The 27,136-nt window shown below is 41.6% G+C and overlaps 1 protein-coding gene across 2 annotated transcripts; it reads left to right on the top strand.

The window, feature by feature from the left end:
• Positions 1-1,203: 1,203 nt before the first annotated feature.
• Positions 1,204-26,613, top strand: SIRT1 (sirtuin 1). Of its 2 annotated transcripts, XM_088476352.1 has the most exons (10): positions 1,204-1,606; positions 8,684-8,797; positions 10,656-10,897; positions 11,663-11,815; positions 17,062-17,209; positions 19,892-19,971; positions 21,783-21,969; positions 23,621-24,160; positions 24,833-24,912; positions 25,390-25,474. In XM_088476352.1, exons 1-9 carry the CDS (start codon positions 1,267-1,269, stop codon positions 24,898-24,900), a joined length of 1,872 nt encoding a protein of 623 aa, XP_088332478.1. In that variant the 5' UTR covers positions 1,204-1,266; the 3' UTR covers positions 24,901-24,912; positions 25,390-25,474. The 2 variants fall into 2 exon arrangements, with proteins under 2 accessions (XP_088332478.1, XP_088332474.1); XM_088476348.1 differs by lacking the exon at positions 24,833-24,912 and having other exon boundaries at positions 1,206-1,606; positions 25,390-26,613.
• The last annotated feature ends 523 nt before the right edge of the window (positions 26,614-27,136 follow it).

Here is a 27,136-nt window from a genome sequence, read left to right as displayed (position 1 = left end):
AGAGATGTCATGACATCTCTCCCATAGTGCAGAGGAGCAGCCGAGCGGACTGGATGGCAGCGGACGCGGGAGCGGGGCTTACGGTAAGTATTAGGGGGAGTTTTGTGCAAGCAGCTTTACTACCGGGAGGCATTACTGTTGGGGGCACTACTACTGGGAGCATTACTCCGGGGGCATTACTATTTGGGGGCAGGGCTTTACTACTGGGGCACTACTACAGGAGGCACTATTACAGAGGGAGCAATACTATTCAGGGCACTAATACAGGGGCATTACTACTGGCGGCATTCTCCGACACGGGCCCCCTCCTCTCTGCCCGACAGTGCACTGAGCTGTGCACGGACAGCGCCGAAGTTATAGACTCTGGGCACTAGAGTGTGCCCAGAGTCTATAGTGTATGCACAGGTCACCGAGAAAATGGCCGCCGCAGCCATTTTCCAGTCGTTTCACAGCGCCGGACCCCCGCGCCAACGTGGGACTTTGGAGAGGTAATATTATGGGTGCAGGGTGTGCGGCCCCCTGGACCCAGGGGCCCGTGTTCCCCGCACACCCTGCAGCCATTATAGATACGCCCCTGGATAGATGTCAAAAACGACCAGCTGGCGTGCGCATCACTGGTCATTTTTGGCATTTACATGGACGATTTTCGAGCGATTAACAAGCGAATAACGATAACAATGTCGTTATCATTCAATCGGCCTGTTTAATCGCTAAGTGGATACGTACCTATAAAGGGGAGAGTGATAAACGACCAGCCACTCAGCTCACGACTGTCATGTTACAGAAAGTTGGGAGCTGAGTGGTTGGTCGTTTATCACTCTCCACGTTATCACTTCCCTTTAGCTCTCATACATCTGCGGCAGAATATGGTAACATCGTAGTTTTATTTATCCTGAATGCACCAAACGTCCTCGCTATCTCATCCAGCTGCTGCTATTTATGTATCTTAGTTCCAGTATTACAGTGTGTGTGAGTACAGCTGCTGTACGGTCTATCACGGTTACACTCTTGAGCCCCTGGGGTTACGGCTCACCCCCACCGCAGCCACCGGCGCAGCTCACTCATTACTACTACTGACACGGTGACACCCGCTGGCAGCAGCAGCAGAATTCCCTCCCCGGGCCGCTAGTACCTGCTATTCCACGTGACAGCGTTTGTTATTGTTTACGTCACGAGGCCGGGCCGCCATTGGCGGAGGGCGCGTCACGTGGTGCGCCGCGCTCGCTCGCCGCTGCATGGGAGGCTCCTACTTCTGGCTGTGGGAAGATGGCGGACGCGGGGCGGCTGGCTCTCAGTCTCCCCGGCACTCCACCACCACCGCTGGAGGAAGACGGCGGGCCCGTCGCCAAAAAGCAGCGACTAGATATTATTACCCACGGCGGCTGTCCGGTCCCTGCTGAGGATGAGGCCCCGCCATCTGTCCCTGCGCTCCCCGAGGAGGGAGAGGCCTCTGCAGAGCCAGCGGACAAATCCAGGGCGCAGGGCAGCTCGCCTCCTCCGGGCCTTCCAGCGGACAGGCGGCAGATGGTGATGTTCCTAGTGCAGGGCACGGAGGAGGAAGCGGAGGAGGAGGAGGAGCCGGCGGATGGAGCCATTGATTATGGAGGTGGGTGCCCCTTCCCTCATCTCCCTATTCAGGGTGTCATCTCTGGGGGAGACACTCTTAAGTGGCCGAGGTGCCACACACTGCCCTGTATTACTCACCCATTGGGTGCTGGGCTTGGTGCCTTCATGTACAGTAACTGTCACCTATAGTAAGCCTGATTGTAACACTCCTCATATTGTGGCAGGAGGCCACTGATTCTTGGGCTGACAGTTGTCCATGGGTGTAGCCTACACACTATCAGCTTCTCAGGTGGAACAGTAGGAAATCTGCTTTTTGTCCTTCTTGTATACACCGCTTAAGATGATTCATTACTGTATTACCCAGTGTTTTGACTTGGGATGCTACACAGGGTAAATCAGGGATGCTACAAGTGGCAATCATAGGAGAGTATTACTAAAGGCATATGTTTTTATACCAGGATTTATAGATTGCTTCTATTAAACTTATCATTGGAAACAAAGTTGAGTAAAACTTAGAGATGTTACGCGAAACCTTTCTTTTCTCAAAATGTAATTCTCGTAAGTGCTTGTGATAGCATTTTAATATGGTAAAACCTTTTGTGGAAATACCCTTTACGTTTTGTTGCCATAAAATAAAAGTCTCTGATGAATCTGGCTAGGTGTTGCAATGTCACAAATGCTCTTGACACATCTCCGATCAGCCATAAGCCCATGTAATGCACGGCAGAGGGAAGAGAGACTACACTGATATGTAATGTCTCTATATGAGAGCTGTTATAAGTTTCGTATTCTTACAGATTTGTAGTCATTGAAAGTATATTTTGACGCGTTTCTCCGGCGCCTATTTCATCAGATGAGAAAGTGTGACTCAGTCCACCTCTCCAGTGAAAGTTAATTCCTTTATCCACAGTTGTGAGGGGAAGCAGGATCAAATTATTTCTGTAATTGGCACACAACATAACATTAAAATAACTGTATGTAAAGCATTTTCAGTTTCTACTTTATATTAAAAACAATCATATACAATTACATGTTATACACTTTTTTTTAATCAACAGAGTAAAACTACAGATTGAACATAGGGCCTGATTCAGACCCACTCGCAAGCGGCTGTCCACTCGCAAGTGGGTCGATGGTGTGCACTGCGTATGCGCACGACGGAGGGAGCTCCGTCGTGCGCATGCGCCAGACGCGACGAGCGAAGGACTTTCCTTCGCTCGTTGTGTCTGATCAAAGGGGGCGTGCTGTCGATGTTGATTGACAGCACGCCCCGTTTGGTGGGCGTGACTCCCAGACAGGGGCGTTCCCAAGGGAACGCCTACCGTCAGAAGCCGGCCCACTGACATCACTAGTGATGTCAGTGGGAGTGATTTTGGCTCTGATAGAGCCAAAATCACTCCGGGCCTTGCGGTTGAGAAACTCAACCGCAGGCTCCGGCTCACAGTGGCGATGGTCAAGACCATCGCGGCCATCAACCTGCACGCTCGTATAGGCTGTGGGTGGTGACCCACAGCTATACGAGCGTCCAGGAGGACGCTCCATAATTGTGGAGGACGGCCCTCATTCAGAGCGTGCGCTCTGCTCAGAGCGTCCGGCTCTGAATGAGGGCCATAGTCTGAGAATATCATCATTCTGGCCTCCTGTTGATGGATAATTTTATCAGCAGCACATATGCAATGGTAGTAAACAAGTAATATATAAAAGGGGATATGTTTTTAGTTACTGACATGATGTGCGCATATATTCTTATTTGTAATAAAGAATAAACATTATTCTAAACAAGTGTATATCCGAAATTATTATAATATCCATTTAAAACTGATACCCATACACTATTTAAAATGATGTATAAATAATCCAACTTTATAATAGAAATACAGAAAGATTTGTTTTATAAAATACTCAGCAAATATATAATACCAGCTTTATATACATTTTTTTATTAATGTTGTTCTGTATGCCCATTACTGAAATGATTTAGCTCCTGCTTAGCCTCACAATTGTGGATTAATGGATGGATTTCCTTGATTGAAGCTCTGGTTTAAAAATTATGATCTGTTATAAATCACACACTGTATAATTTTTCCATGCTGATGAAACTGTCTGGCGGTGGAGAAATGCGTGACTTCATACATCTAAGCAAAGGGTCTGCTTAACAGTGGAAAGAAACATTCCGTGGCATACAGCTGTGTAGAGATATGAATATCTTGGTTCTCCAGGTGTTGATTCAAAATCTTCGTAAAAAAATGCATAATCTCGGCCTACTTCAATGTGTTGGTAACAAGAATTACATTGCATATTACAAACTCTGGGCTCTGCAAATTTAACATGAGGTTTTCTTAACCTCATACTGGTTATATCCAAGTCCTCCCGCAAGTGGTAGAGGTGGTATATCTTCAGATTAAATTTTATCCAGAATGCTTCTGCTTTTCTGGACTATTATTGTCTCTTGCATAAATTTGCAGCATGGTACAGAGAATATGTATATGTCCCAGTGGCGTTTCCTGTCTAAATTCTCTAACCCAAGGATTGTTTTTCCTGTAATTTGGAAAACACTTGCCTTTTTAAAGCTTCTAAAATAAATGTAAATATCTTTCCCCATGTTGTCCCCAGTATTCCCCTCCTTGTTAATTGCGAAGTAGCGAATGTCAGTTACTGTAAAGCTAGGTACACACCATACGATATATCGTCATGACACTGATTGGAACTATATATTATACACATCGTGAAGTGCGTACGCCCGATCCGCCATTCCCGGCTGCTGTGCTGCATATCAGAATTGACGATTCAATTAACGACACAGTGCAGTTACATGTAGCATGTAATGATACATCGTGCCATCGTACATGCCACAATCCAATGTACGACGGCTCGTGTTGTATCATTACTCCTCTTGCCATATTGCTGGGTCGCACCATTGTAAGGTGTGTATACAGCTTTAAGAAATAGGGGCTTGGTAACCTTGGCCAGGGCTGACTGGCACTAAAATACGAGTAATATCTCTGAAATACAAAGTACACCAGCCCACATCTGTATACACAGCCAACGTCAGAAACATTCTTAATCCAAGCCTTATCACTGAATAGCAACAATTGACTGTTTTCTTTCTGATTCAGAATTGTCCATTCTGCATTAAAGGTCCCATACCATCACTGTTAGGTTGTACGTGAATATTTGAAAAACCTCTCCAAAGTAGGCCTGTAGACTGTAAACTCTAATGAGCAGGGCACCTCTTCCCTCGTGTACTTTGCTGCCCCTCTCTTACACCATCATCTCCTCCTCACTACCGACAGTGGCACCTTTCACCTGGGTAATATGATTGCTGATGCATCAACGTTTATTAACTATGTCCATCTCCTGCAATGTTCTGTGCCGTAAGTGACTTTGTTCTTGTTTTGTTCATATTGTTTCTGTCTATGTACTTTGTAAGGTGCTGTACACCCCTCGCGGCGTAATATAAATAAAGGATAAGAATATTGCATACCATTTGTTTTGGGGGAAAAACAAGATTATGGAGTAAATTTATCAATGCCACCAATCACTGTCGGCTTTGACCGATGCATTTAAAATAGGAATAAATGAACTGGGAAGCTGCCCCCCCTATATGTTCATCCCTGGTCAAAATGCATATTTTATCAAATCTAAAGCTAAGTGAAAGGAGGTTACCACAACAGCAGTAGTATGCAGAGGTAAACGCTACGTAATTCTTCACAATTACTATTTATTTGCTTACAATTTGAAACATAGGGCTCGATTCAATTGCCCGCGATGTAAATAGCGCCGGGAGATAGCTCCTGGAGCTATTAAATTCTGCGCGGTGTAGAATCGGAGGATGCCCGTTCTCGCAACTAAACACCCTGTTTAAGGCGCGAGAACGTGCATTCCCCGACCTATCTTCCCGGCGCGATGCTGTTTTCCAAGCGTGAAGGGCAGAAAACAGCATCGCGCCTGGACTTTTGTCGGATTTCTGCTTGCATCCCCGGAGGGGTGCAAGAAGAAATCCTTAGGCGGGCTTAGCAGCGCGGTGTATTGAATAGCTCCGGGAGCTGATTCCCTGCGCTATTCACTTTGCGCAGAATAGAATCGAGCCCATAAAATTGAGATCTTGGCATGTGCAAATGTCTGGGCAGTGGGTAATCCTTAATTTTATTATACCTTTTTAAGGTTTCAATATGTTTTAGACTATTTAAATTGGGCTTAGGTGGAGACTATTCCAGCGTTGAATACATACCATTCATACGTCTCAGGATGATGATCCTCAAGTCCCAACGTTGGTGAAGAATTTGAAGTTGGAAAAGGTTGGATGTTTCAGCATGAAAACCAAATATATATACGTTGCAATCAACCATGAAGTATAAAAATAAAATACTATGATGGTCTTTAGTCACCAAACTTGTATATGACCTGCGGGGAGAATCCATCTGCTATTTGGTGGTTATGTTCCAAAATCACCCTTTTCTGGCAAACAACTATTAGTCTCCAGATAAGTCTGGCAGATAAGGGACCATGTCACACTAGGTAACAGGTTCCTTTCTAGATACAGAAAGTCACTAATAAACCATTTTAAATAACACAGCTATGGCAATAGTCACGGTTTATTGTAAAACGTCACATGCTCCACCTATATGGCACTAGTTTCAAATGGTTTTTGTATAGGAAATGGGATATATTGCTTTTTCATCATTGGATTTATATTCCAAATTTCAACTTGGCCTAATTAGGAATTGCACAAATCAGTCCTTAGATGTGGTACACTATGGTGTGATCTCTTAGATTATACTCCTTTAATATGAGGACAGCTTTCTGATCTATTAAGGCACTGTGTGCCTGTTTTTAGAGGTGGATGCTATTTCATTTGCGACTGCTTATTTGTACGCAGCGGTACTGCGAATATATGCTAATGTCGCGGCGGATGACATATGTAGAGATGCCCACCGGCTGCGTCTCTAATTCGCTGCTTGCGTACAAAGCCGCACCATCCTTCTGCCATCACATTTCTGCGCAGCCCTATGGTTGTCCTCCTCTGAATCAGGCTCTGAACATTTAGAAGGGTTTTTGTGATGTTCTATTCCAAGGTCCATCAAATTGCATGGGGACGTCTGTGTAATGGATCAATAGTATTAGACCTGCCCAAGTGACTCATTTACTTATTGTGATTGATTCTCATAATATTGATCCAATTGGAAATATTGATCTACAAAGTGGATACCACCTGTTTACTAATAAGTAAATACAAGTGAGAATTTATCGATACATTATGGAATAGCAATTACACTCCTGATATTCCTAAACACAACTAACATTTTAATAAACATTGTGATACATTTGTAATTATGATGAAATGGGAATATGTGAACCCGATTGTGGGATCATAAAAATCCAGCGATGTTTGATTTAATCACTACTTTGTTTTTGTTTGTTTTTTGTATAATTGCTCAGATTTTATTTTGCTGAAACTTTAACATTAGACGCATTGTATTAAAATGTCATATAATATCTTTATAAAAGTTTGTACTTTTTTAAATAAAAAATTATCAGATAATCCCTTTTTTTTTTTTTTTAGTTTTAATTGATCATCAGTTCGTTGTGAGGTTTGTGCCTGGAAGAAAGCTACAGCGTCGCACACTCTATAGTTGTCTCCAATATAGTTTGCAGAGATCAGACTGTTCTGTGTGCAGGACAAGTACATGACTTTTAAGCAAAGTGCTTCACTATAGAGCAGAGGTTCTCAAACTTGGTCCTCTGGACCCCACACAGTACATGATATCCAGCTCACACAGCAGGTGCACAGTTAGACTCATTACACACTGACACATTTTAAAAGATCCACAGGTGGAGCTAATTATTTCACTTGCGATTCTGTGAGGAGACCTGGAAAACATGCACTGACATGCAACATTAATGACCAGTATGGATATGTTAAGTGATAGATCTACCCAGACCTGCAAACTTCGTTTTAGATGGAGTTAATAAGTTACACCTTTAATGCTAAATGCTACTTGCCTATGGTGAATTATTCTTTTCCAATCTTGATGCACATGTCCTTATTCATAAACAAGGGCCGTTCATACCAACGCTTGTTTGAAGAAAAAGCAAAAAGACCAGCAAAATGTACATTTCTTGACTGTTGAAGGCATTCAACAACTCTCTAATTTGGAATGGAACCATAGCTCAGGACAGTAGCACTCATTATTATAGCCTAATTTATTAGCCTCCATTCAAAGCTTCTTTAAGTATGCACCACAAGCGGTGAGTGAGGTAATGATAGATGTGTTGCTGATACTATACGATTACTTTGTACAGCATGTGTACCCACTATCCATTACTGTTGATGTTCTGCACCTCAAATGCCACCTGCATCTGACTTGTGTCCAGGGTTCCAACCCCCCCCCCCACATCATACATTATTTTCCTAAGCAAATGTCATAGAGAGTATACTGGGAACAGGGACACGTGCTGCTTCTATGTATGTAATGTGTCGCAACAATTTCTAGTGGTGCTAACTTATATAGCTTCCCATATGCAAAAGGTTTATTTCCTTTTTTTTTTTATGCAAATTTTTATTGATGGTATTTTGCAGGCATGAGAATATTTATTGCCTTTGAGCTCAGAGCGCTCTAAAGCGATACACATTTGGCAGGTTCACAAACTTCTTGCAGCACTACTACAACACTAAGGACGCAATTCAATTGTTTGCTGCCACCTACGCACCCGATGGAGCTATTCAGTTGTTGCTCCTGTCAGGCATGGTCGGCTGCCAGCGCAGGCATTTCAGCTCGCACCCAAATACATTTTAAAATGTATTAAATAAATTTAAGAAAATACTATTTGAGAGGTTTTGTGGGGAAAAAAAGGCAGTGAGGGGTCCATTGTTTCAAATACAGTAGAGGCATTTATGAAAAATTAGAAAGTAATTTAATAAATAAATCAATACTCATAACAACCAAACAAATATTTGCTTTCCTTTTCTAACCTGTACAAGAAAACTTACTTTCCTATCCAAATAAACTTTTATATCTGAAGTTTAAAATAACACGCTATACTTTTTTTTGTTGTTTTGGTTTTAGCTAGAGATGGTTAAACCACCTAGAAATCTTATTTTATGCTCTTTTTGCAGAGAGTATTCACCTAGATGATGATATTGCCGGTGGATTTCATTCATGCGACAGTGATGAAGATGATGGCGTTTCCCATGCCAGTTCCAGTGATTGGACTCCAAAACCTTGTATAGGTGCTGACTTTCATACCTTATAATTGTACACGTTCTTTCACATCACATATTTGTGTAATTGTACACATCCTTTCTGTATTGTGCACAGAATATATTCTCATTTGACCATGGTGTGCTTGTCTAGCGGTATCTCACCACTACCAAATCATATTAACTGGGAAAATACTTAATTTGTCTAATAATACAATTTTGCATGTGGAACCTGCAATTTATGTAGCTTATCCAGAGGTGAGCGTAGACTCTAATACCGCCTGCTGCGTCTTTCCACGATGCTGACAGTCTCACCATAAAAACTTTCACCAGCCCTATGTCAGGTGCAGATTTTCTTAGTAAGTAAGTCTGCCAAAGTGAATGATTGAGCACACGTATGCAAACAGCTCAGCACACTCCCATAACACAGCAATAAGACTGAGCATCTCCAAGCTTGCGTTTAGTCTCTGACCTGCACTACGGTAGCACTTCAAGACCTATGTGATACCGTACATCTGAATCGTTAAAGCACCTTTTGTGCGTACACACTGTACAACGCCTGCTTCATAGGAGTTTTTAGGGATTTTCACACGTGCTGTAGCAACATATCGCTCAAACTAGGTGAACGTTGGCATTCCATGCTACTCTGAATAGGGCCCTATGTTTCTTAGGGGGAGATGTACTAAGCTGTGGAAAGTGATAAACTACCAGCCACTCAGCTCCTAACCTTCATCTAACAGGCTGTGTTTGAAAAATGACAGGAGCTGATTGGTTGGTAGTTTATCACTTTACAATTCGTCACTTTCCAGAGCTTAGTACATCTACCCCTTATTAGTTAACACGCTGTCTATTTAACAGTTCAGTTATTTAACACTGCACAGTGGATTGGTTTATGTTTAACGGCTAATGCCATGTGTAAGTCTTTGGAAATTGAAGTCAAAATTACTATTTGTTCTATCTGTACTCAAGCAATTCAGATATAAGACCAATATATGGAAAAGTATACACTGTCTGCTGAAACTTTTTGACTGACATACTCTTAACTAAAAAAAATTTGTAAAACTCTCAGATGGGTGGTGGACACATCTTGTTGAACTGACGTTGAATGACCCTGCAGAATGTCACCTATGTCTGGACATCTCATATGCTGTAAAACTTTAGCACTGCAGGACATTGTTCCATAATGCCATTTTAGGCGATCAAAATAATTGGTCACATTGAAAGTATTCTAAACCAAATTTAATTGAAAATCATTAAAAAAATAACTATTAAAACCAGTCACCCATTGACGTCACAGAAATCTTGGCTTCTTTTAAGATACCATGCGTTATTAGTTGCTAGTTACTTTGTCGGTAAGCAGAATGCATGCTCAGGTTGTTTTACATCATCGAGTCCCACTGACAAACTCTTTGGTTGCACTCCGAGTGTTTTGGGTCATTATCTTCCTTTTGCAGTAATCATAATTTTATTTTTCCATCTGCACATGCTTTTTAGGTTGTGATTACTCTGTACATAAGTGGTTGGTCTGGGTTTTTTCAGCACAGATACTTCTAATTTAATTTTTGCAATTCCTGGTTTTATGTAAGGGTTTTAGCTGAATATATATTTATTGTTTTGATTTCTGCATCCAAATTACCGAGGTCTAGTCTTCATATAGGTTTAGAGGTTTAGGTCTACTGTTGCCAAGTGCAGACAGAGAACCAGGGAATAGTAAAGCCAAAATCCATCGTTACATATTAAGGGATGTGCATTATCTGTAAAACCGAAAATGCTTTACAGGCAATTGCCAATTACTGCTGTTCTAAAATGGAACATCAAAAAGAAACTGCAATAAAATGCTGCATTCTGTACTTTCCTTTTTTATCTTTGACTAATAATATCTTTGCAGGTCCTTACACATTCGTTCAGCGACACCTTATGATGGGTACAGATCCTAGGACCATATTGAAGGATTTACTTCCAGAATCTGTTGCACCACCGGATCTGGATGACATGACCCTATGGCAGATCGTTATAAACATCCTTTCAGACCCACCAAAAAGGAAAAAACGGAAAGACATTAATACTATTGAGGATGCTGTGCGGCTTCTTCAACAAAGCAAAAAAATAATGGTGTTGACTGGAGCAGGGGTATGTTCTTAGAATTTGTATTTGTTGGAATGTTTATACCTAGAGCAAATACCTATATGTATAACGTGCTGATTTTGAGCCGCACTAATATCAGTTTGCTTTGGATAGGAAACTGCACATGCTTCAATATTTGGCAAAAGTATAATGTGTACATCCCCAATGTGATGCTGTATAACCCTGCGTCCTGTTATGTTCTGTGAGAGTGCTAGCTCTTTTTACTTAGCATATTTAATAGATTTTTGTATAAAGTAATTTCCTGTCTACCTGAGCAACTCATTAGCTTAAATACAGTAGGGTGTAGATTTACTAAAGCTTCTAAAAATGAAAAGCAACCAATCAGATTCTGTCTGTCATTTCTCTATTGCATTCTAGAAAATGATAGATATAATCTGATTGGTTGCTATGGGGAACATTCTCACTTTTAGAAGCCTTAGTAACTCTACCTCGCAGTCCCAAACTCATCTGCGGGTTATCTAAGTTCACTTAGAGATTTACCTTTTCAGTTACTTTACCTGACTAAAATATGTTACCTGTGGATTTCCAGAGCCAAAATGCACCTTTGCTATACTTGTAGAATTACATGTTTTCCCATAGAAGTCTAGCAGTATGAAGTCTTCCCACATCTTGTTCTTTAACAGTGAATGTTTGCCTATGTTCTGGATAGTGCATCCCTGTATTGGGCATGCTCTTTCCTTGCCAGTAACTTACTGCCATTCTGTCATTGCCACATCATTGCTTTTTTTTTCTCTTTAACCAAATCTTCAGGTTTCCGTGTCCTGCGGAATACCAGATTTTAGATCGAGAGATGGCATTTATGCACGTCTCGCAGTGGATTTTCCAGACCTTCCAAATCCTCAAGCCATGTTTGATATTGAATATTTTAGAAAGGACCCAAGACCATTCTTTAAATTTGCAAAGGTAAGTTTTGATCTCTTATAATGTAGGGAATGTATTTATTTACAACATTCTATAGAGAATATCAATGATGGTCCTCATTCTGACCTACAATGCATGTTAAAGTAAATTGCACCTTCCCAGGTAACATGGAGTTTCTGCATGACTGGGGTAAGAATATGGTTGTACATTTTGTGTTCTTAATTGATAAACTTGTTAGAGTGGCTGAACTCCATATAGCATTTTTCCAACATAAATTGGTTCTAAATTGGATAAAAAATTTAATGGTTTATTCTACTTTATAAAAATGCTGCTAAACCTAAAAGGGGGATTGATCAGGTTAAGAGAAGAGTCATTCAATGTAAAACACACACATTTCTAATTAATGCTGAAGGTAAAAATCATAATAACTTTACAGTGGTACACATAAATGTAAATCTGTATTGGACATTTGTATCTGACATATAGGTTTTGACCACCATATTTTATGTTACCATATATTAGGGAATTAATGACTTGTAATGCAATACTCCATTAATTTTAAAATGTCATTAATGTAAATGTTGAATTAAATGTTTGAAGGACTTTTGACTATTATATAGGTATATGAATGAGATGGACAAGGGATGTGCATAGTGTGTTTCTCATTTCCCATTAGTTTACCAATAAATTAATGTGTACAAACATAAAATGAGTGTAATGCAGTATAAATATTTTATTCCTACCTAGAAAGTCTATTAAAAATATTAAAGCTGATCTGTGAAGAGCGGCTTATACCCCTTTTACACCGGAGCTAAAACCCGGGTTTTTGAAGGGTTAACCCGGGCAGCTCCCTGGTGTAAAAGGGGAGAGAGTTGGATCGCCGGGTCGAGTGACCTGGCAATCCAACCCAGGTAACTAGCAGGGTTTAACACGGGCGTAGCCCGTGCAACCCTGCTGTGAGAACAGCGCACTCCAGGTCACGATGACCTGGAGTGCGCTGTTAGCCGCCCGATTGGTCCGGCTTCAGTGGCGCTTGGAGATGATGTCATCTCCAAGCGACCACTTTCACTCCGCAAAAACCGGGTCTATGCAGACCCGACTGCGGTGTGAGCGGCGCTGACTCGGGAATATCCCAAGTCGGCGCCGGCAAAATTCCGGGTCTGATCCGGATAGGAACTTTGGCCCTCATTCAGAGCCGGACGCTCTGAGCAGAGCGCTCGCTCTGAATGAGGGCCGTCCTCCATAAAAATGGAGCGTCCTCCTGGACGCTCGTATAGCTGTGGGTCACCACCCACAGCACATACGAGCGTGCAGGATGATGGTCGCGATGGTCTTGACCATCACCAGTGTGACCAGAAGCCTGTGGTCGGGGTTTTCGACCACAAGCCCTGGAGTGATTTTGGCTCGATCGGAGCCAAAATCACTCCCACTGACATCACTAGTGATGTCAGTGGGGCCGGCTTCTGACGGTAGGCGTTCCCTTGGGAACGCCTCCGTCTGGCAGGCACGCCCACCAAAGGGGGCGTGCTGTCAATCAACATCGACAGCACGCCCCCTTTGATCAGACACAACGAGCGAAGGAAAGTCCTTCGCTCGTCGCGTCTGGCGCATGCGCACGACGGAGCTCCCTCCGTCGTGCGCATGCGCAGTGCACACCATCGACCCACTTGCGAGCGGACAGCCGCTTGCGAGTGGGTCTGAATGAGGCCCTTTGTTCCAACTCCGGGTCAGACCCGGAATTTAGGTGGAAAAGGGGTATTAGTGAATATAATCGTCACCCCCTTGTCTCAGAGTGTGTTGATCTCCACTGATACTAATGCATTCAGATCTGTACTAAAGCCAAAGGCAATTTGAGGCCATGCAGAGCTCTTTTCCTATGTGTCTCCTCAATTAAGAGGACATTGATCCAAAAGATTGTAAGCTTGCGAAAAGGGCCCTCTTACCTTTGTCTCTGTTACTACCCAGTTTTGTTCTTTTAATGATTCCATTTGTAAAGCGCAACGGAATATGCTGCACCATATAAGAAACTGTTAATAAATAAATAAATTGATCTATATACATTATAGTGCCCGAATACTTGGAAACAAGTTTAATACATAACTATAAAAGATTTGCTTAAGAGAAATTTGTGCATTTGGAAGGTGAATGGGAACAAAATATCTAGAGACCTATTGGTGCTTACTGAAGTGATATAGGTAACATGGATGCCTGATCATGCCATACGCATAACATTAATATGTCCCTCAAATATTTGGGTGAGCATACATGTTTTGTGAATGGGGCATTATAGTCTTGAAAGTTTTTGGTCTTCTGGCATGGAAAGAAATGCAGCAACATAGGCTGAAGGTGATTATTATTATCCTTTATTTATATGGCGCCACAAAGGTTCCGCAGCGCCTTACACAGTACATAAATGAGCACACAAGAAAAACAGTTATTAGCCATACAATACAATACAGGACAAGGACATGGTTTATAGACATAGCTGCATAACACAAGCAGCAGGACATAAGCAACCAAGTGTTGGGTGCTGTTGTGGGGAGTTAGGAGTAAATTATACTATACGTAGGGGAAGGAGAAGCACATGAGGGACGAGGGCCCTGCTCGTGAGAGCTTACATTCTAAAGGGGAGGGGCAGACAGGGGTGACACAGATGGGGTAGATAGTGAGGAAGGAGCATGGAGCAGTGGTTTAGGATATAGGATATGTGCTGCAGAATGTGTGTGTATAAGATGACCTGATATTATGTCAAAATTAAGTCCTTCATTCATATATCTCTATGACAGAAAATAGATTTTGTTTGTGTTATTTACATGAGGGATGTACAAAATGATGTTGTAGCGCTTTAATTATTGTGTGTTACATTGTAGCATCTAAATACAGTACATCCAGATAAAAATTCAGCTATTATGGGACTGTCTCAGTACTATGAAGTAGCAATCATTGTTGTCCTTGCCTTTCAATGATTGTACCCAAACTGTGCCAGACAACCATGCCATAGGAGCTGTAGCAATCTTTAGGTTGATGTCTCATGTTATGAGTTGCTGATGGTTTTCCATTAGTGTTAAATGCTGAAATATCTTTAGACACAGTAATGTGGGGTACACACTTGAACGACTGACCCACCAACCAACTGACTTTGGTAGGCACACACATTTACCAACATGTCGTACAATATTTCTGGCTAGAAAAACCCATTTCAGTATGCCAGTCCAGTTTTGATGTACTTTGGATTGGCTCTTGCGATAACATAACTTGCGGTCGTTTGGTCATGTGTACGATCAATCTGTGCAATATACTGTATCTGCCGTGCAGCACGGCCAATGCAATATGTCTGTTAGACATATAGATTTATTGTTTGGGTACACACGTACAGATGGACTGAACGATATATCGCTCGTCTGCTGTATGAACGATATATCGTCCAGTGTATACTCGGCATGAGTCTTGAAACATTAGAAAAAAGCTAAGGGCCTGATTCAGAGCCGGACGCAATTAGCGCTCGCTCGTCCTGAAAATAGGGGTGGCTATTCAAATGAACCGTTCGCTGTTTGCGGTCTGTTCACGCCTCTAGGTCTGAACGAGCGAACAAAACTTGTGGTCGTTTTTTGGGAAACTACGCCCCCTGGCCGCTCGCATCCTACGTCATGTTCGCTATTTATTAGATTAATCGAGTACATCGAACAGGGTATGAGCTGCTCGCTATTCTTGTGGTTGGTTTTTGTTACCACAATTTTGCGAGCAGTTCTGGCTAAAAAATAAACCCAGTGATGTGGTAAATGACGCTGCTGTTTTAAATATGCACACCCATAAAACGCCCGTTTTGACCTTTAAGCACGCCTGCGATCGGATCTCCACTCCCCGTTTTCAAGCACCTTCCCCTGTTACCACCCACATACGCCTCATCCTGTCACTCAAATTAGCAGGCATTCGCTATTTTGCGAGCACATGAATTTCGGCCGCACTGACTGGTTCGCGCATGCGTATAACGATCCGTACGCATGCGCAGTTGGGCAAACACCGCTCGGAGCGAACGAGCTGCCGCTTACGAGTGGCTCTGAATCAGGCCCTAAATCCCTCCAGCACACTGTAAAAAAAAAAAAAAAAAACTGCAAAAATACTTAATTACTACATGAGAATTGAAATTCAGAGATCTTTGTTCGCAAATACATGGCTAAGCGCCAGGCCACGCCAAGGCTTCTCTGTACCGGCGTCCCTAATGCTACATGATAATAGCACCCGCTCTGGGTCATATAATTGCATACTGTAGTGCCACATGATAACAGCACATAGATAGATATATTTAAGTTGAGAGCCAACTCACCTGAAGGTACCCCAGAGACCTCCAAATAGCACTACATGAACCAGAACACCCTCCCAATACTGGTCCCATCCATGCCTCTCAGAACAGCAATACAAAATAGTGGTTGCTCATGATCAAACTAATAGTTTTTCACAGGTGCTTGTAAAGGGAAGAGTTTATTCTGGGGAAATTGTTTCTCTTTTTTTTTTTCTAGCCTAGAATAAACTCCTCCCTTTACAAGCACCTCCTGAAAAACTATTGGGTTGATCATGAGCAACCACTATTTTGTATTATCTTGAAACGTGTGTAATTTGATCTGTTCTGGTTATGTGAAACATACCCTGACAATCACCCCCTCAATAAAGTCCTTGCAGTCTCAGACAACTAGCCAGATTTATAGACCACTAGAACAACCCAGCATTTTTATACCTGACCATGGGACAGGCTTGCCTACCCTCCCCATTTGGTCGGGAGCCTCCCAAATATCAGGTGACGCTCCCGACCCCCCCGGAAAGGCAGGCAAGCCTCCCGGCTGCCGGCTGTCCTCCCCCCCCACCCCACTCACCCCCGTCTGCCTACTAGGAACCCCCGCAGCGTCACTGTGGCTCTGCCCCCTGCTTCACAATGCCTTCATTTTCGGCATTGTGAGGAGGGGGCGGGACCACGATGACGCGGTCGTGCGGCCACGCCCCTAGCTCCACCCCCAAAACGGACCCATTGCCCGGCCACGCCCCCTGCTGTATGCAGGCATTCAGCTCCCTCCCGGAAGGAGGGAGCAGAATGTCGGCAAGTATGCCCTGGGATGTTACCTGCTGACTTTACTCATGTATATCACTTTTTTTTACTTATTTTTGTTTCTCTGCTACTATTCTCTGCCTGTATGTGTTTAGCTATGTGGATAATGAATATCTCTAAGGGTGTGTATGGTTGTTAAATATGGCAATATTTGCAATCATTGGCTTTGTATTTTTATTTTTTCCTCAAGGAAATCTTTCCTGGTCAGTTCCAACCATCTCTCTGCCACAAATTTATCGCCATGTTGGACAAAGAGGGAAAACTTCTTCGGAATTATACTCAGAATATAGATACACTGGAACAAGTTGCAGGAATACAAAGAATAATACAATGCCATGGTGAGTATGTTATTGTACATTTATAAATCCTGTCCATAAGACCTCTGCAGGAGATATCTCGCCATATTTTACATTCGTCCTCTCTCTCTTTCCTTCAATCACTAGAGACTTTTCTTGCCTCTCCTTCTATTTCATCTCCAGTATAGCGGTGTACAGATGATATTGGGTTTTTGGGTTACATTTTCTTGTAACTTGCGTTTGGATTGCAGTGTTTCATAAACACACGATTTGTTATGCTGGGCATACACGGCCAGATAAAATGTCTGTCAGACCGACAGCCATTTTATCTGGCAGCCTGCCAGCCGCAGATGTCGCCGGCATACACTGTGAGATCAATCTCGCAGTGTATCAGCCCGACATCCGCGCTCCGCCCTCGGGGGAGGAGACATTTCCCTGTTCCTTCCGTAGGAAGGAACACAGGAAATGTCTGTCTGTCAGCCGCGGCTGGGCATACACTGCCTGATGCGGCCGACAGTTTACCGGTAAATATCGCACCGGACGGCATGCTGGACAATCCGGCATACCCGACCGAGCAATATTTAACCCTCGGTCGCCCCCCCACACGCTACAATTGTCGGGGCGATCTGCCGATATCAGGCGGATCGCCCCGATAATTGTAGCGTGTATGGCCAGCATAACTGAGGAAAAAAAATCTGTTCAGTACAAATACGTTTTTTTTTTTGTTTGTTTCTTTACCTTATGAATGAATAATAGTTGAATTGTTAGTATTTTTTTTCTTTTTTTTTATTACTATTCTTACCAGTCATTTACTGGGCAATGAAGTGGACAGTTGAGCGAGAAAGTAGAAGCCCTGCACTATATTGCAGACCTGTTCATTTAATGCTTTTTCTGTTAGCACTCCAGAACAAATGCACAGCACAAAGTGGGGTATTACTGTATAAGTGTGTACAGTATGTGCACACTCCTGCCAAACTTATCCCTTCTTCCAGCAATGCACCCCATGTGCCTCACCTCTGCCCTTTTTCCACGTTTGCAGACATGAAAATGCTCTGCTAGTGCAGAGAGCTAAGGTGAGGAAGTCTCACAATTATATCCACTGTCAAACAGAAATCTTTTCAGGTATGGCAAAAAGTGGTTGTTAGTGTGACCACATTGCTGAGGCTGCGAATTATGCCTTGAAAACCTAACTCTGCCTGCGGCCACCACACGGACAGCACTAATTGTAGTGTAGGTTTTAAAACTGCATCTGTTTAATATTAAAGGGAGAATTCAATTAGGTGCGATAAGCCGCTTTTTCGCAATAAACTGTATCGTGCAAATAAATGCTTATCGCACAATCCTATTAGCCACAGTTTGTGTGGGTGCAAATTCTTCATACCATTTTTTGCTAATTTCTTTTCACCACCTCCTGAACAAGGGGAAAATCCCTATTTTAAGGTAAAAATGTCGGGACTTCAGAACCACTGGGACACCCTCCTTGATGACTAATTAGATAAATATTTATCCGAATTTGACCAATAATGACATGTATTTTTTTGGGTGCAAAGTGCAGGAAAATGGATTAATTGATGTAGGACAGGTACCGTGTTTCCCCCGATAATAAGACACTGTCTTATTTTTTTTTATTTTTTTTGTTAAAAAAAATACCATAGGGCTTATTTTTGGGGTAGTTCTTATTTTAATTAACATTGACAGCAGTGCCCCTTATGCAGGCCTCCCCTGTAGCAGTGTCCCTTATGCAGCCTCCCTCGTACGGTAGCAGTGCCGCTTATGCAGTCCCCCTCCTGTAGCAGTGTCCCTTATGCAGCCTCCCTTATTGCAGTGCAAGCCCCCCTGTAATTGATCCCCCACCCACCAGTACAGTATGGTACTTACCTGACTCGCCGCCGTCCGGGATGTCCCTCTCACTTGCGCGCTGACTGGATCTAAAATGTTCCAGCAGGCGCGGCCGCAGAGGATCCTCAGCGCGCGGGTGACGTCATGATGTCACCCGCGCACTGCATGACTGGGAACGCTGGCCTCTGAAGTGTTCCCAGCTCAAAATAGGATTTTGGTAGGTCTTATTTTTGGGGTAGGGCTTAATTTGGACCGGGTTACAAAAGTAAGGGTAGGGCTTATTTTCGGGGTAGGTCTTATTATCGGGGAAACACGGTATATGGGGGTGCTATATGAATGGGACAGGTGTGTTTAAGATTGCAGGTGGCTGCTAGAGGCCTATTTTGAAGGTTTTTCAAAAGTGTCTCTTAATGACATAAATATATACTTCTAGGCATTTTTATGTACCTTCCAATGTAAGAAGAACATTTATTTTGTCAACAAAAAAAAAGTTTTCTATCATTATTTGACTGTTTTAGAAGAATGCATTATAACAGCCATTTGACACACTTTAAGAGCCCCAAATACTTTTATTGGGGTCACTTTTATACTGGTATACTATATTGCATTGCCTTTTTTTGGGGGGGGGGGGTACAGGCAGATACTTATCGTGGGAGTGCACATAGACACATTAAGCATAATTAGCGTGTGATAACGTGCAAAACATTATCGCGGCTGATTGAATTCCACCTATGTATTTTAATGTTAAATAAAATTCAGGGCAGATTTGGTGCTGATGTTAAACATAAGTTAGATATGGCTACTTCATTTTTGATCCTACAGCATTGTTGATTGAAAAGCTTGTGAATGTCAAACCTTTTTTTGCTTTTCTTTTTCTGCCGCTAGGGTCCTTTGCCGTGGCATCTTGCCTAATATGCAAACACAAAGTTGACTGTGAAGCTGTCAGAGAGGACATATTTAATCAGGTATATTGTGTTTTTCATGTAAGTGCTACATTGGTTGCAGGTTGTCTGCATGAATTTAGGAGATATACAGTCAGGTGCATAAATATTGGGACATTGACAGAATTTTCATATTTTGGCCTCTCTTCACCACCACAATGGCTTTGAAATGAAACAAACAAGATGTGCTTTAACTGCAGACTTTCAGATTTAATTTGAGGGTAATTACATCCAAATCAGGTGAACGGTGTAGGAATTACAACGGTTTCTATATGTGCCTCCCACTTTTTAAGGGGCCAAAAGTAATGGGACTATCAACTCAAAAGCTATTTCATGGACAGGTGTGGGCTATTCCATCATTATTTCATTATCAATTAAGCAGGTAAAAGGTCTGGAGTTGATTCTAGGTGTGACATTTGCATTTGGAATTAGTTGCTGTCGACTCTCAATATGAGATCCAAAGAGCTGTCACTATCAGTGAAGCAAGCCATCATTAGGCTGAAAAATCAAAACAAACCCATCAGAGAGATGGCAAAAACATTAGGTGTGGCCAAATCAACTGTTTGAAACATTCTTAAAAAGTAAGAACACACCGGAGAGCTCAGCAACACCAAAAGACTCGGAAGACCACGGAAAACAACTGTGGTGGGTGACAGAAGAATTATTTCCCTGGTGAACAAAAACCCCTTCACAACAGTTGGCCAAATCAAGAGAAGACTTCACAAGAGTCAATATAGAGGGTTCATCACAAGATGTAAACCATTGGTGAGCCTCAAAAATAGGAAGACCAGATTACAGTTGGCCAAACAACATCTAAAAAAGCCATTACAGTTCGGGAGCAACATCCTATGGACTGATGAGACGAAGATCAACTTGTACCAGAGTGATGGGAAGAGAAGAGTATGGAGAAGGAAAGGAACTGCTCATGATCCAAAACATACCACCTCATCAGTGAAGCATGGTGGTGGTAGTGTCATGGCGTGGGCATATATGGCTGCCAATGGAACTGGTTCCCTTGTATTTATTGATGATGTGACTGCTGACAAAAGCAGCAGAATGAATTCTGAAGTGTTTCGTGCAATATTACGTGCTCATATTCAGTCAAATGCTTTAGAACTCATTGGACGGTGCTTCACAGTGCAGATGGACAATGACCCCAAGCATACTGCAAAAGCAACCAAAGAGTTTTTTAAGGCTAAAAAGTGGAATGTTATGCAATGGCCAAGTCAATCCCCTGACCTGAATCCGATTGAGCATGCATTTCACTTGATGAAGACAAAACTGAAGGGAAAATGCCCCAAGAACAAGCAGGAACTGAAGACATTTGCAGTAGAGGCCTGGCAGAGCATCACCAGGGATGAAACCCAGCGTCTGGTGATGTCTATGCGTTCCAGACTTCAGGCTGTAATTGCCTGCAAAGGATTTGCAGCAAAGTATTAAAAAGTGAAAGTTAAAATTAGGATTGTTTAGTTTGTCCCATTACTTTTGGCCCCTTAAAAAGTGGGAGGCACATATAGAAACTGTAATTCCTACACCGTTCACCTGATTTGGATGTAATTACCCTCAAATTAATTCTGAAAGTCTGCAGTTAAAGCACATCTTGTTTGTTTCATTTCAAAGCCATTGTGGTGGCGAATAGAGGTCAAAATATGAAAATTTTGTCAATGTCTCAATATTTATGCACCTGACTGTACATTAGATGCAAAACTAAGATCATGCCAGCTTTCTTTGCATAGCATTTGTTAACTGACTAAGAAAAACCTTTTGCGTTTATTTTGCTTCAGGTAACCGGCAACTGTCAAATGAATATTGATGTTTTTTCCCTCCACACATAGATTGTTCCACAGTGTCCGAGGTGTCCGCCCGATGAGCGTCTCGCTATTATGAAGCCTGATATTGTTTTCTTTGGGGAGAATTTACCGGAGCAGTTCCACAGAGCAATGAAGTATGACAAGGATGAGGTTGATCTACTTATTGTTATTGGTTCTTCGCTGAAAGTGAGACCAGTTGCTTTAATACCAAGTAAGTGGTTAAAATAAATATCTGATGATGGAAATTGTAATTCAGGAGGAGGCTTCTTGCATTAATGACAGATGTAAACGTGTCTTAATGTTCTGCTACACGTCTCCCAACATGTGTAGAAAATAGTGACTATATAAGGGAGTACTGAATGGGTGCCTTTCAGCTGCAGCCAAAAAAGACTTTTAACTAATAGGCAGAACGCCACCAAATTTAGTAAGTATACAATTCGGGACATGGGGAAGGATTCTGTCCCGAAAAAAAAAATGGCAGAGGATTTTTAGGTTACTGAGTTATTAATTTGTTGATACCTTTTCTTGCATTTTACCTTACACCATATTTATTTTCTGCCAGATTTTACAAATACATTTTTTTTTTCTCTTTATTTCACAGAATCCTCCCCATGCCTTGAATAGTATCCTTACTAAGTGTGGTGGCACTCCACCTACTATGTAGCATTGTAGAGATCTCCGAACAGAGACATTTTTATTATGTCCACTGTGTGTGTGTGTGTGTGTGTGTAGATAGATCGATATATAGCTACCGTATATACTCGAGTATAAGTCGACCCGAATATAAGCCGAGGTACCTAATTTTACCACAAAAAACAGGGAAAAATTATTGACTCGAGTATAAGACTAGGGTGGGAAATGCAACAGCTACTGGTAGTAATCCCCCTCCCCCTGGTACTGCCCCCAGTAGTAATATCCCCCCTGGTAGTGCCCCGAGTAGTAATACCCCTTGGTAGTGCCCCCAGAAGTAATCCCCTTGGTAGTACCCCCAGTAGTAATCCCCCCTCCCCTGGTACTGCCCCAGTAGTAATCCCTCCTCTGGTACTGCCCCCAGTAGTAATATTCCCCCTCTGGTAGTGCCCCCAGTAGTAATACCCCCCCTTGTAGTGCCCCCAGTATTAATCCCCCCCCCCCCGCTACTGCCCCCAGTAGTAGCCCCCCCAGTAGAGAGAGATGTAATTAAAAAAAAAAAAAAAAAATACTTACCTGAAACCCCGCTCCTGGTCCCGACGCTGCTACTGGGTCCTCCGGCCGCTTTGCATTATGGGAGAGACGTCATCATGACGACGTCTCTCCCATTACCCACTGCGGGAGCCGGAAGATGGCTCCCGCAGTGGGAGCAGCAGCAGCTAATTGTGAAAGATGTTTGACCAGTCTTTAGTAAGAAAGCTCGCAGTTGGCTGTTGTAAACGCTAGATGTCCCAATATTCCTGCTTTTCAATCTTGGTCCGGATAAGGAAGGACAAGATGCCCAAAAGTGTTCAGCGGTTCAAGTGCCAAATGCGTTTTTGTCGTGGAATTAGACCCACAACTTCTTCAGAATCATGTACTGATCTGTTACTAATTGTTCATTTTTTAAATCTTGAACTAGAGCAAATGAAAACATATTTTTTAAAACTCCATATGCAAAACTTGTATTTGTACATTTGGAAGTATATTTATTCACATCAATGACCATCACTCTGTGACCATTGCATGAATAATTGCTGTTCCAGCGGTTAGGAAAGGTAGGATAATACTATTTTTTTCTTTTTGTTGTAATGTTGCAAAAAAAATGTTGTTTTCAGATTTAGTTTAGCTTTTATAGTAACCATAGATGTTAGTCTTTATTACTCTATAAGCCAAATAATTTTATCTTTTAGGCTCCATACCACATGAAGTGCCTCAAATTTTAATTAATCGGGAGCCATTGAATCACCTACATTTTGATATTGAACTACTTGGAGATTGCGATGTTATCATTAATGAGCTGTGTCAGAGACTGGAAGGAAAGTATTCAGAACTTTGTACAAATTCCTTGAAACTCTCTCAAATCACAGAAAGACCTCCTCGACCAAACAAAGTGCTTTCCATCTTGCCAGATACTTTACCAACTAAACCCTTAAATACTGGGCAGGATTCCTTTTCTGAAGACAGGTTGGCTCACCCAGAATTGCCACTGACTCCACCGCTTGAGGACTGTCTGTCATCAGAAAGTGACACTGAGCTATTTCAAAACTGTACAGGAAAAATGGCTGTATACAAAGCTGATGGTCGGGCTGTAATTACACAGCTAGAGCCTTCGAATTCGGTCAATGAAACGTCAATCGGTAATGGTGAAGAAAAAGAGAGCAGTATTGATCCATCCAAGGCGATTTTAACCAACAGACTAACAAAGGAGCAGATAAGCAAGTGTTTAGATGGTGAGTGTATACTCGCACCTGGCAACTTTTAAGAGGTTGGGTACGGGATGCGGATGCTCAGAATCCCGATGCCGGCATCCTGACTGGGTTACAACGCCGACACCTACCGATAAGTAGGCTAACCCTACACCTAACCCTCTCTCCCCGCTGCCTAAACCCTTCACACCATACTCCTTTCCTCAAGACTTCATCCTGCCTTTGGTCATATCAACATGTTAATTGTTATACCATGTATTGCTGCTTAATCGTCTTGATTAATCTCTGGCACTGCAGACAGCTTGTGGCGCCATGTAAATTAAATATAATAAGGGGAACTAAACAGTGGCTACATGTAAACATAAGTTCTAAATAAAGTTCCTGAAACTAATACTGAATCATTCTATATAGTTCCCAGCAGTGATAATATAATGTTTCTATGAAATAACCTTGATACGATCTTTATTTAGAACATTGTTTTAATAAATAATACTTGCCTCTGCTATATCTAGTATTTCCTTCCCCATTGTAAATGGTTTTTTGTTTCAATCTTAAATAAAAATAAAAAAAATGTTCAGGGCTTGAGATAAAGAGTTCTGTTTTATATTTGGTGCAGTATCCCCTAAAAGATCACAGGGTGCAGCTCTCCAATCTTCTGTCCTGATGCACTCCGCTATGTGCTTCATTTTTACATAGAAATCGTAGCACTGGACCGCCAGTGCATCCATGGACACCTGCTGGATTATGATAAAGCCGTGCAGTGACAGCCATAGGAGGTACCAGTTCAACATCTCCTAGATTAACCAAAGTTGAAGCCATTAAATAGTGATGTTCACCACACACTCCCATCCTTACTGCTAGAATGACTAAAGTTTTCTCCTGTCAGTGCTGATGTTGCATAGTCAAATTGGTATATGGGAAGATGGGGTTCCTAAATCACTGATACTTCCTGAGTCTATAAATTTTCTGTATGTTTGTGCAAAGTTATATGTTTATACTCCAGACTAGTGAGGTGTTGACCATAACAAGGTCCGCAAACAAAACTAGAGGGCAGAGACTGTAGAAAAGCACTACAGCTGTTAAGTAGGGAGATGAATGGGTCTGAGAACCTCCAATTCGTGTGATTTGCATAATTGACATTGATGTTTTTATTTATTGACTTACACAATGATCCTTTTTATTGCTGAGTAGAGCTAATTTGTACCTTATTAATATGTAGTCGAATTCTTATTTTTTCTTTTAATTCCTTTCAGACACCCAATATCTATTTTTGTCCCCAAATCGTTATATTTTTCATGGTGCAGAGGTTTTTTCTGATTCCGATGATGATCTGTCCTCCAGTTCGTGTGGAACAAATAGCAACAGTGAATCTTTACAGAGCCCGAGCTTACAAGAACCTATAGAAGAAGACAGCGAGAATGAAGATTTCTACCACATTAAATATGACCATGACTCTGACACAGAAAATAGGGTAGGCTTTGAGGAAGAATCCGAAGAAGTTGTGCTATATGAAAACGATGAGGTTTTAGGTAATGACAGTACAAAGTTATAATATAGACATTGCCTTAAAATCCACTAAACACCAGCATTAAGAATTTAAAACTGGACATGAAAAGCATGTGAATACGTGGACTCAAGCATGCAAACCGACGGTAATTAAACCTAATAAAACGCCGCAAAGTAAATGGTCATAGGAATCTTTTTGTTTTGTTTTTTTTTTAAGAAAAATTTGTATTCACACTAAACCATTCTGTAATTATTTTTGTATCTGGTCCGCTTTCTCTGTTTTTGCTTAGTGGTGGAAATTCTGATGCAGTATTGTGGTTAATTTATGTATTAAGTACAGTTATTGTTTAAATTGAAGAAAAAATATTCTAAAAGATATTTAAATGTAGGATTTATGTTAAAGGAACAGCTAAAATAGGCCAAAGACACTTATTTTCTTTTTATTTTTTATAACTTTTTTTTTTCTTTTTATTATTTTTTATTTAAGTAAACGTGCATTAACAGAGTCATAAAATACACTTTTACATATTTTTTTCCGGAACTTTTTTTAATCTTTTTATCAGACAACTTTATATTTTCTAGTAACTTTTATTCCTTAATTAGAATAGTTATTTGACAGTGTTTTAGGTTTGTTTTGGTTTTTTTTTAATCTAGAATTAAGGACTATTTGGATTTAGAAGTTTGTTTTTCTTTTTCATAAAAACATGTACACACTGTTATTCCTTAAACCAGTAAATTTAAGCTTGGCTTTCTGCATAAATGCACCTGTTCCCTCAATAGTCATGTGATGCAGCTTTTTTTTGTTCGATGTTTAAATTGATGCGTTTAAAGTTTTTGTTGGTTGAGAATACGTGCCTAATTTATTTTTTTTTGGTCTACATTGTTTTTGTATGGGTGGACAGGGCTGTGTCCCTCCTAGTAGAATTTGTTTCAAAGTGTAATTTCAATTAAAAAAAAAACCCTATCATTAATATGCAAATTATCCCTGCAATGTGTGATCTTAATTTGTATATCAATTTTGCAGGTTGTATTTATATTCTTGAGTATACTTGTATGTTTGATAACAATGATGTGTGATTAGCATACTGCATATTTTAATCTACATATGTTAGTGAGGGAGGGGCTTTTTTGACAAGTAATATATCATTACTTTACTTCCTATATTATAATGTGTGTTCCTTATGTTTTAAATGTGATAACCACCACTCAACATTTAATAACAAAATGGAGCCATGTGCCTACTTGCCTCGTTCAGCGATTATACATCACTGCCATCCAAGTCTATTGTGCTGGCCCTTGGGTCTCCTCCTTTCTGGAGGCTGGCAGGCTCCATCACAGCCTGTCAACTCTCATGTGGAAGTCTGTCCCTCCCGGCACTCCCTCTATGAGCGAATGCCAAAATCTTCTCTGATTCAAAGTGACCACTGATGTCACTTTTAGTACATTTTAAAATTCCCATACCTTGCTCCAGCATCCCTGTAGAACAGTTGCTAT

This window comes from Taudactylus pleione, unplaced genomic scaffold, assembly GCF_031769625.1.
Source record: "Taudactylus pleione unplaced genomic scaffold, aTauple2 ptg000016l, whole genome shotgun sequence".
Classification (NCBI taxonomy): Eukaryota; Metazoa; Chordata; class Amphibia; order Anura; family Myobatrachidae; genus Taudactylus; species Taudactylus pleione.
Note: the sequence above shows the minus strand (reverse complement) of the source record. Positions and strands in the feature narration are given on the sequence as shown.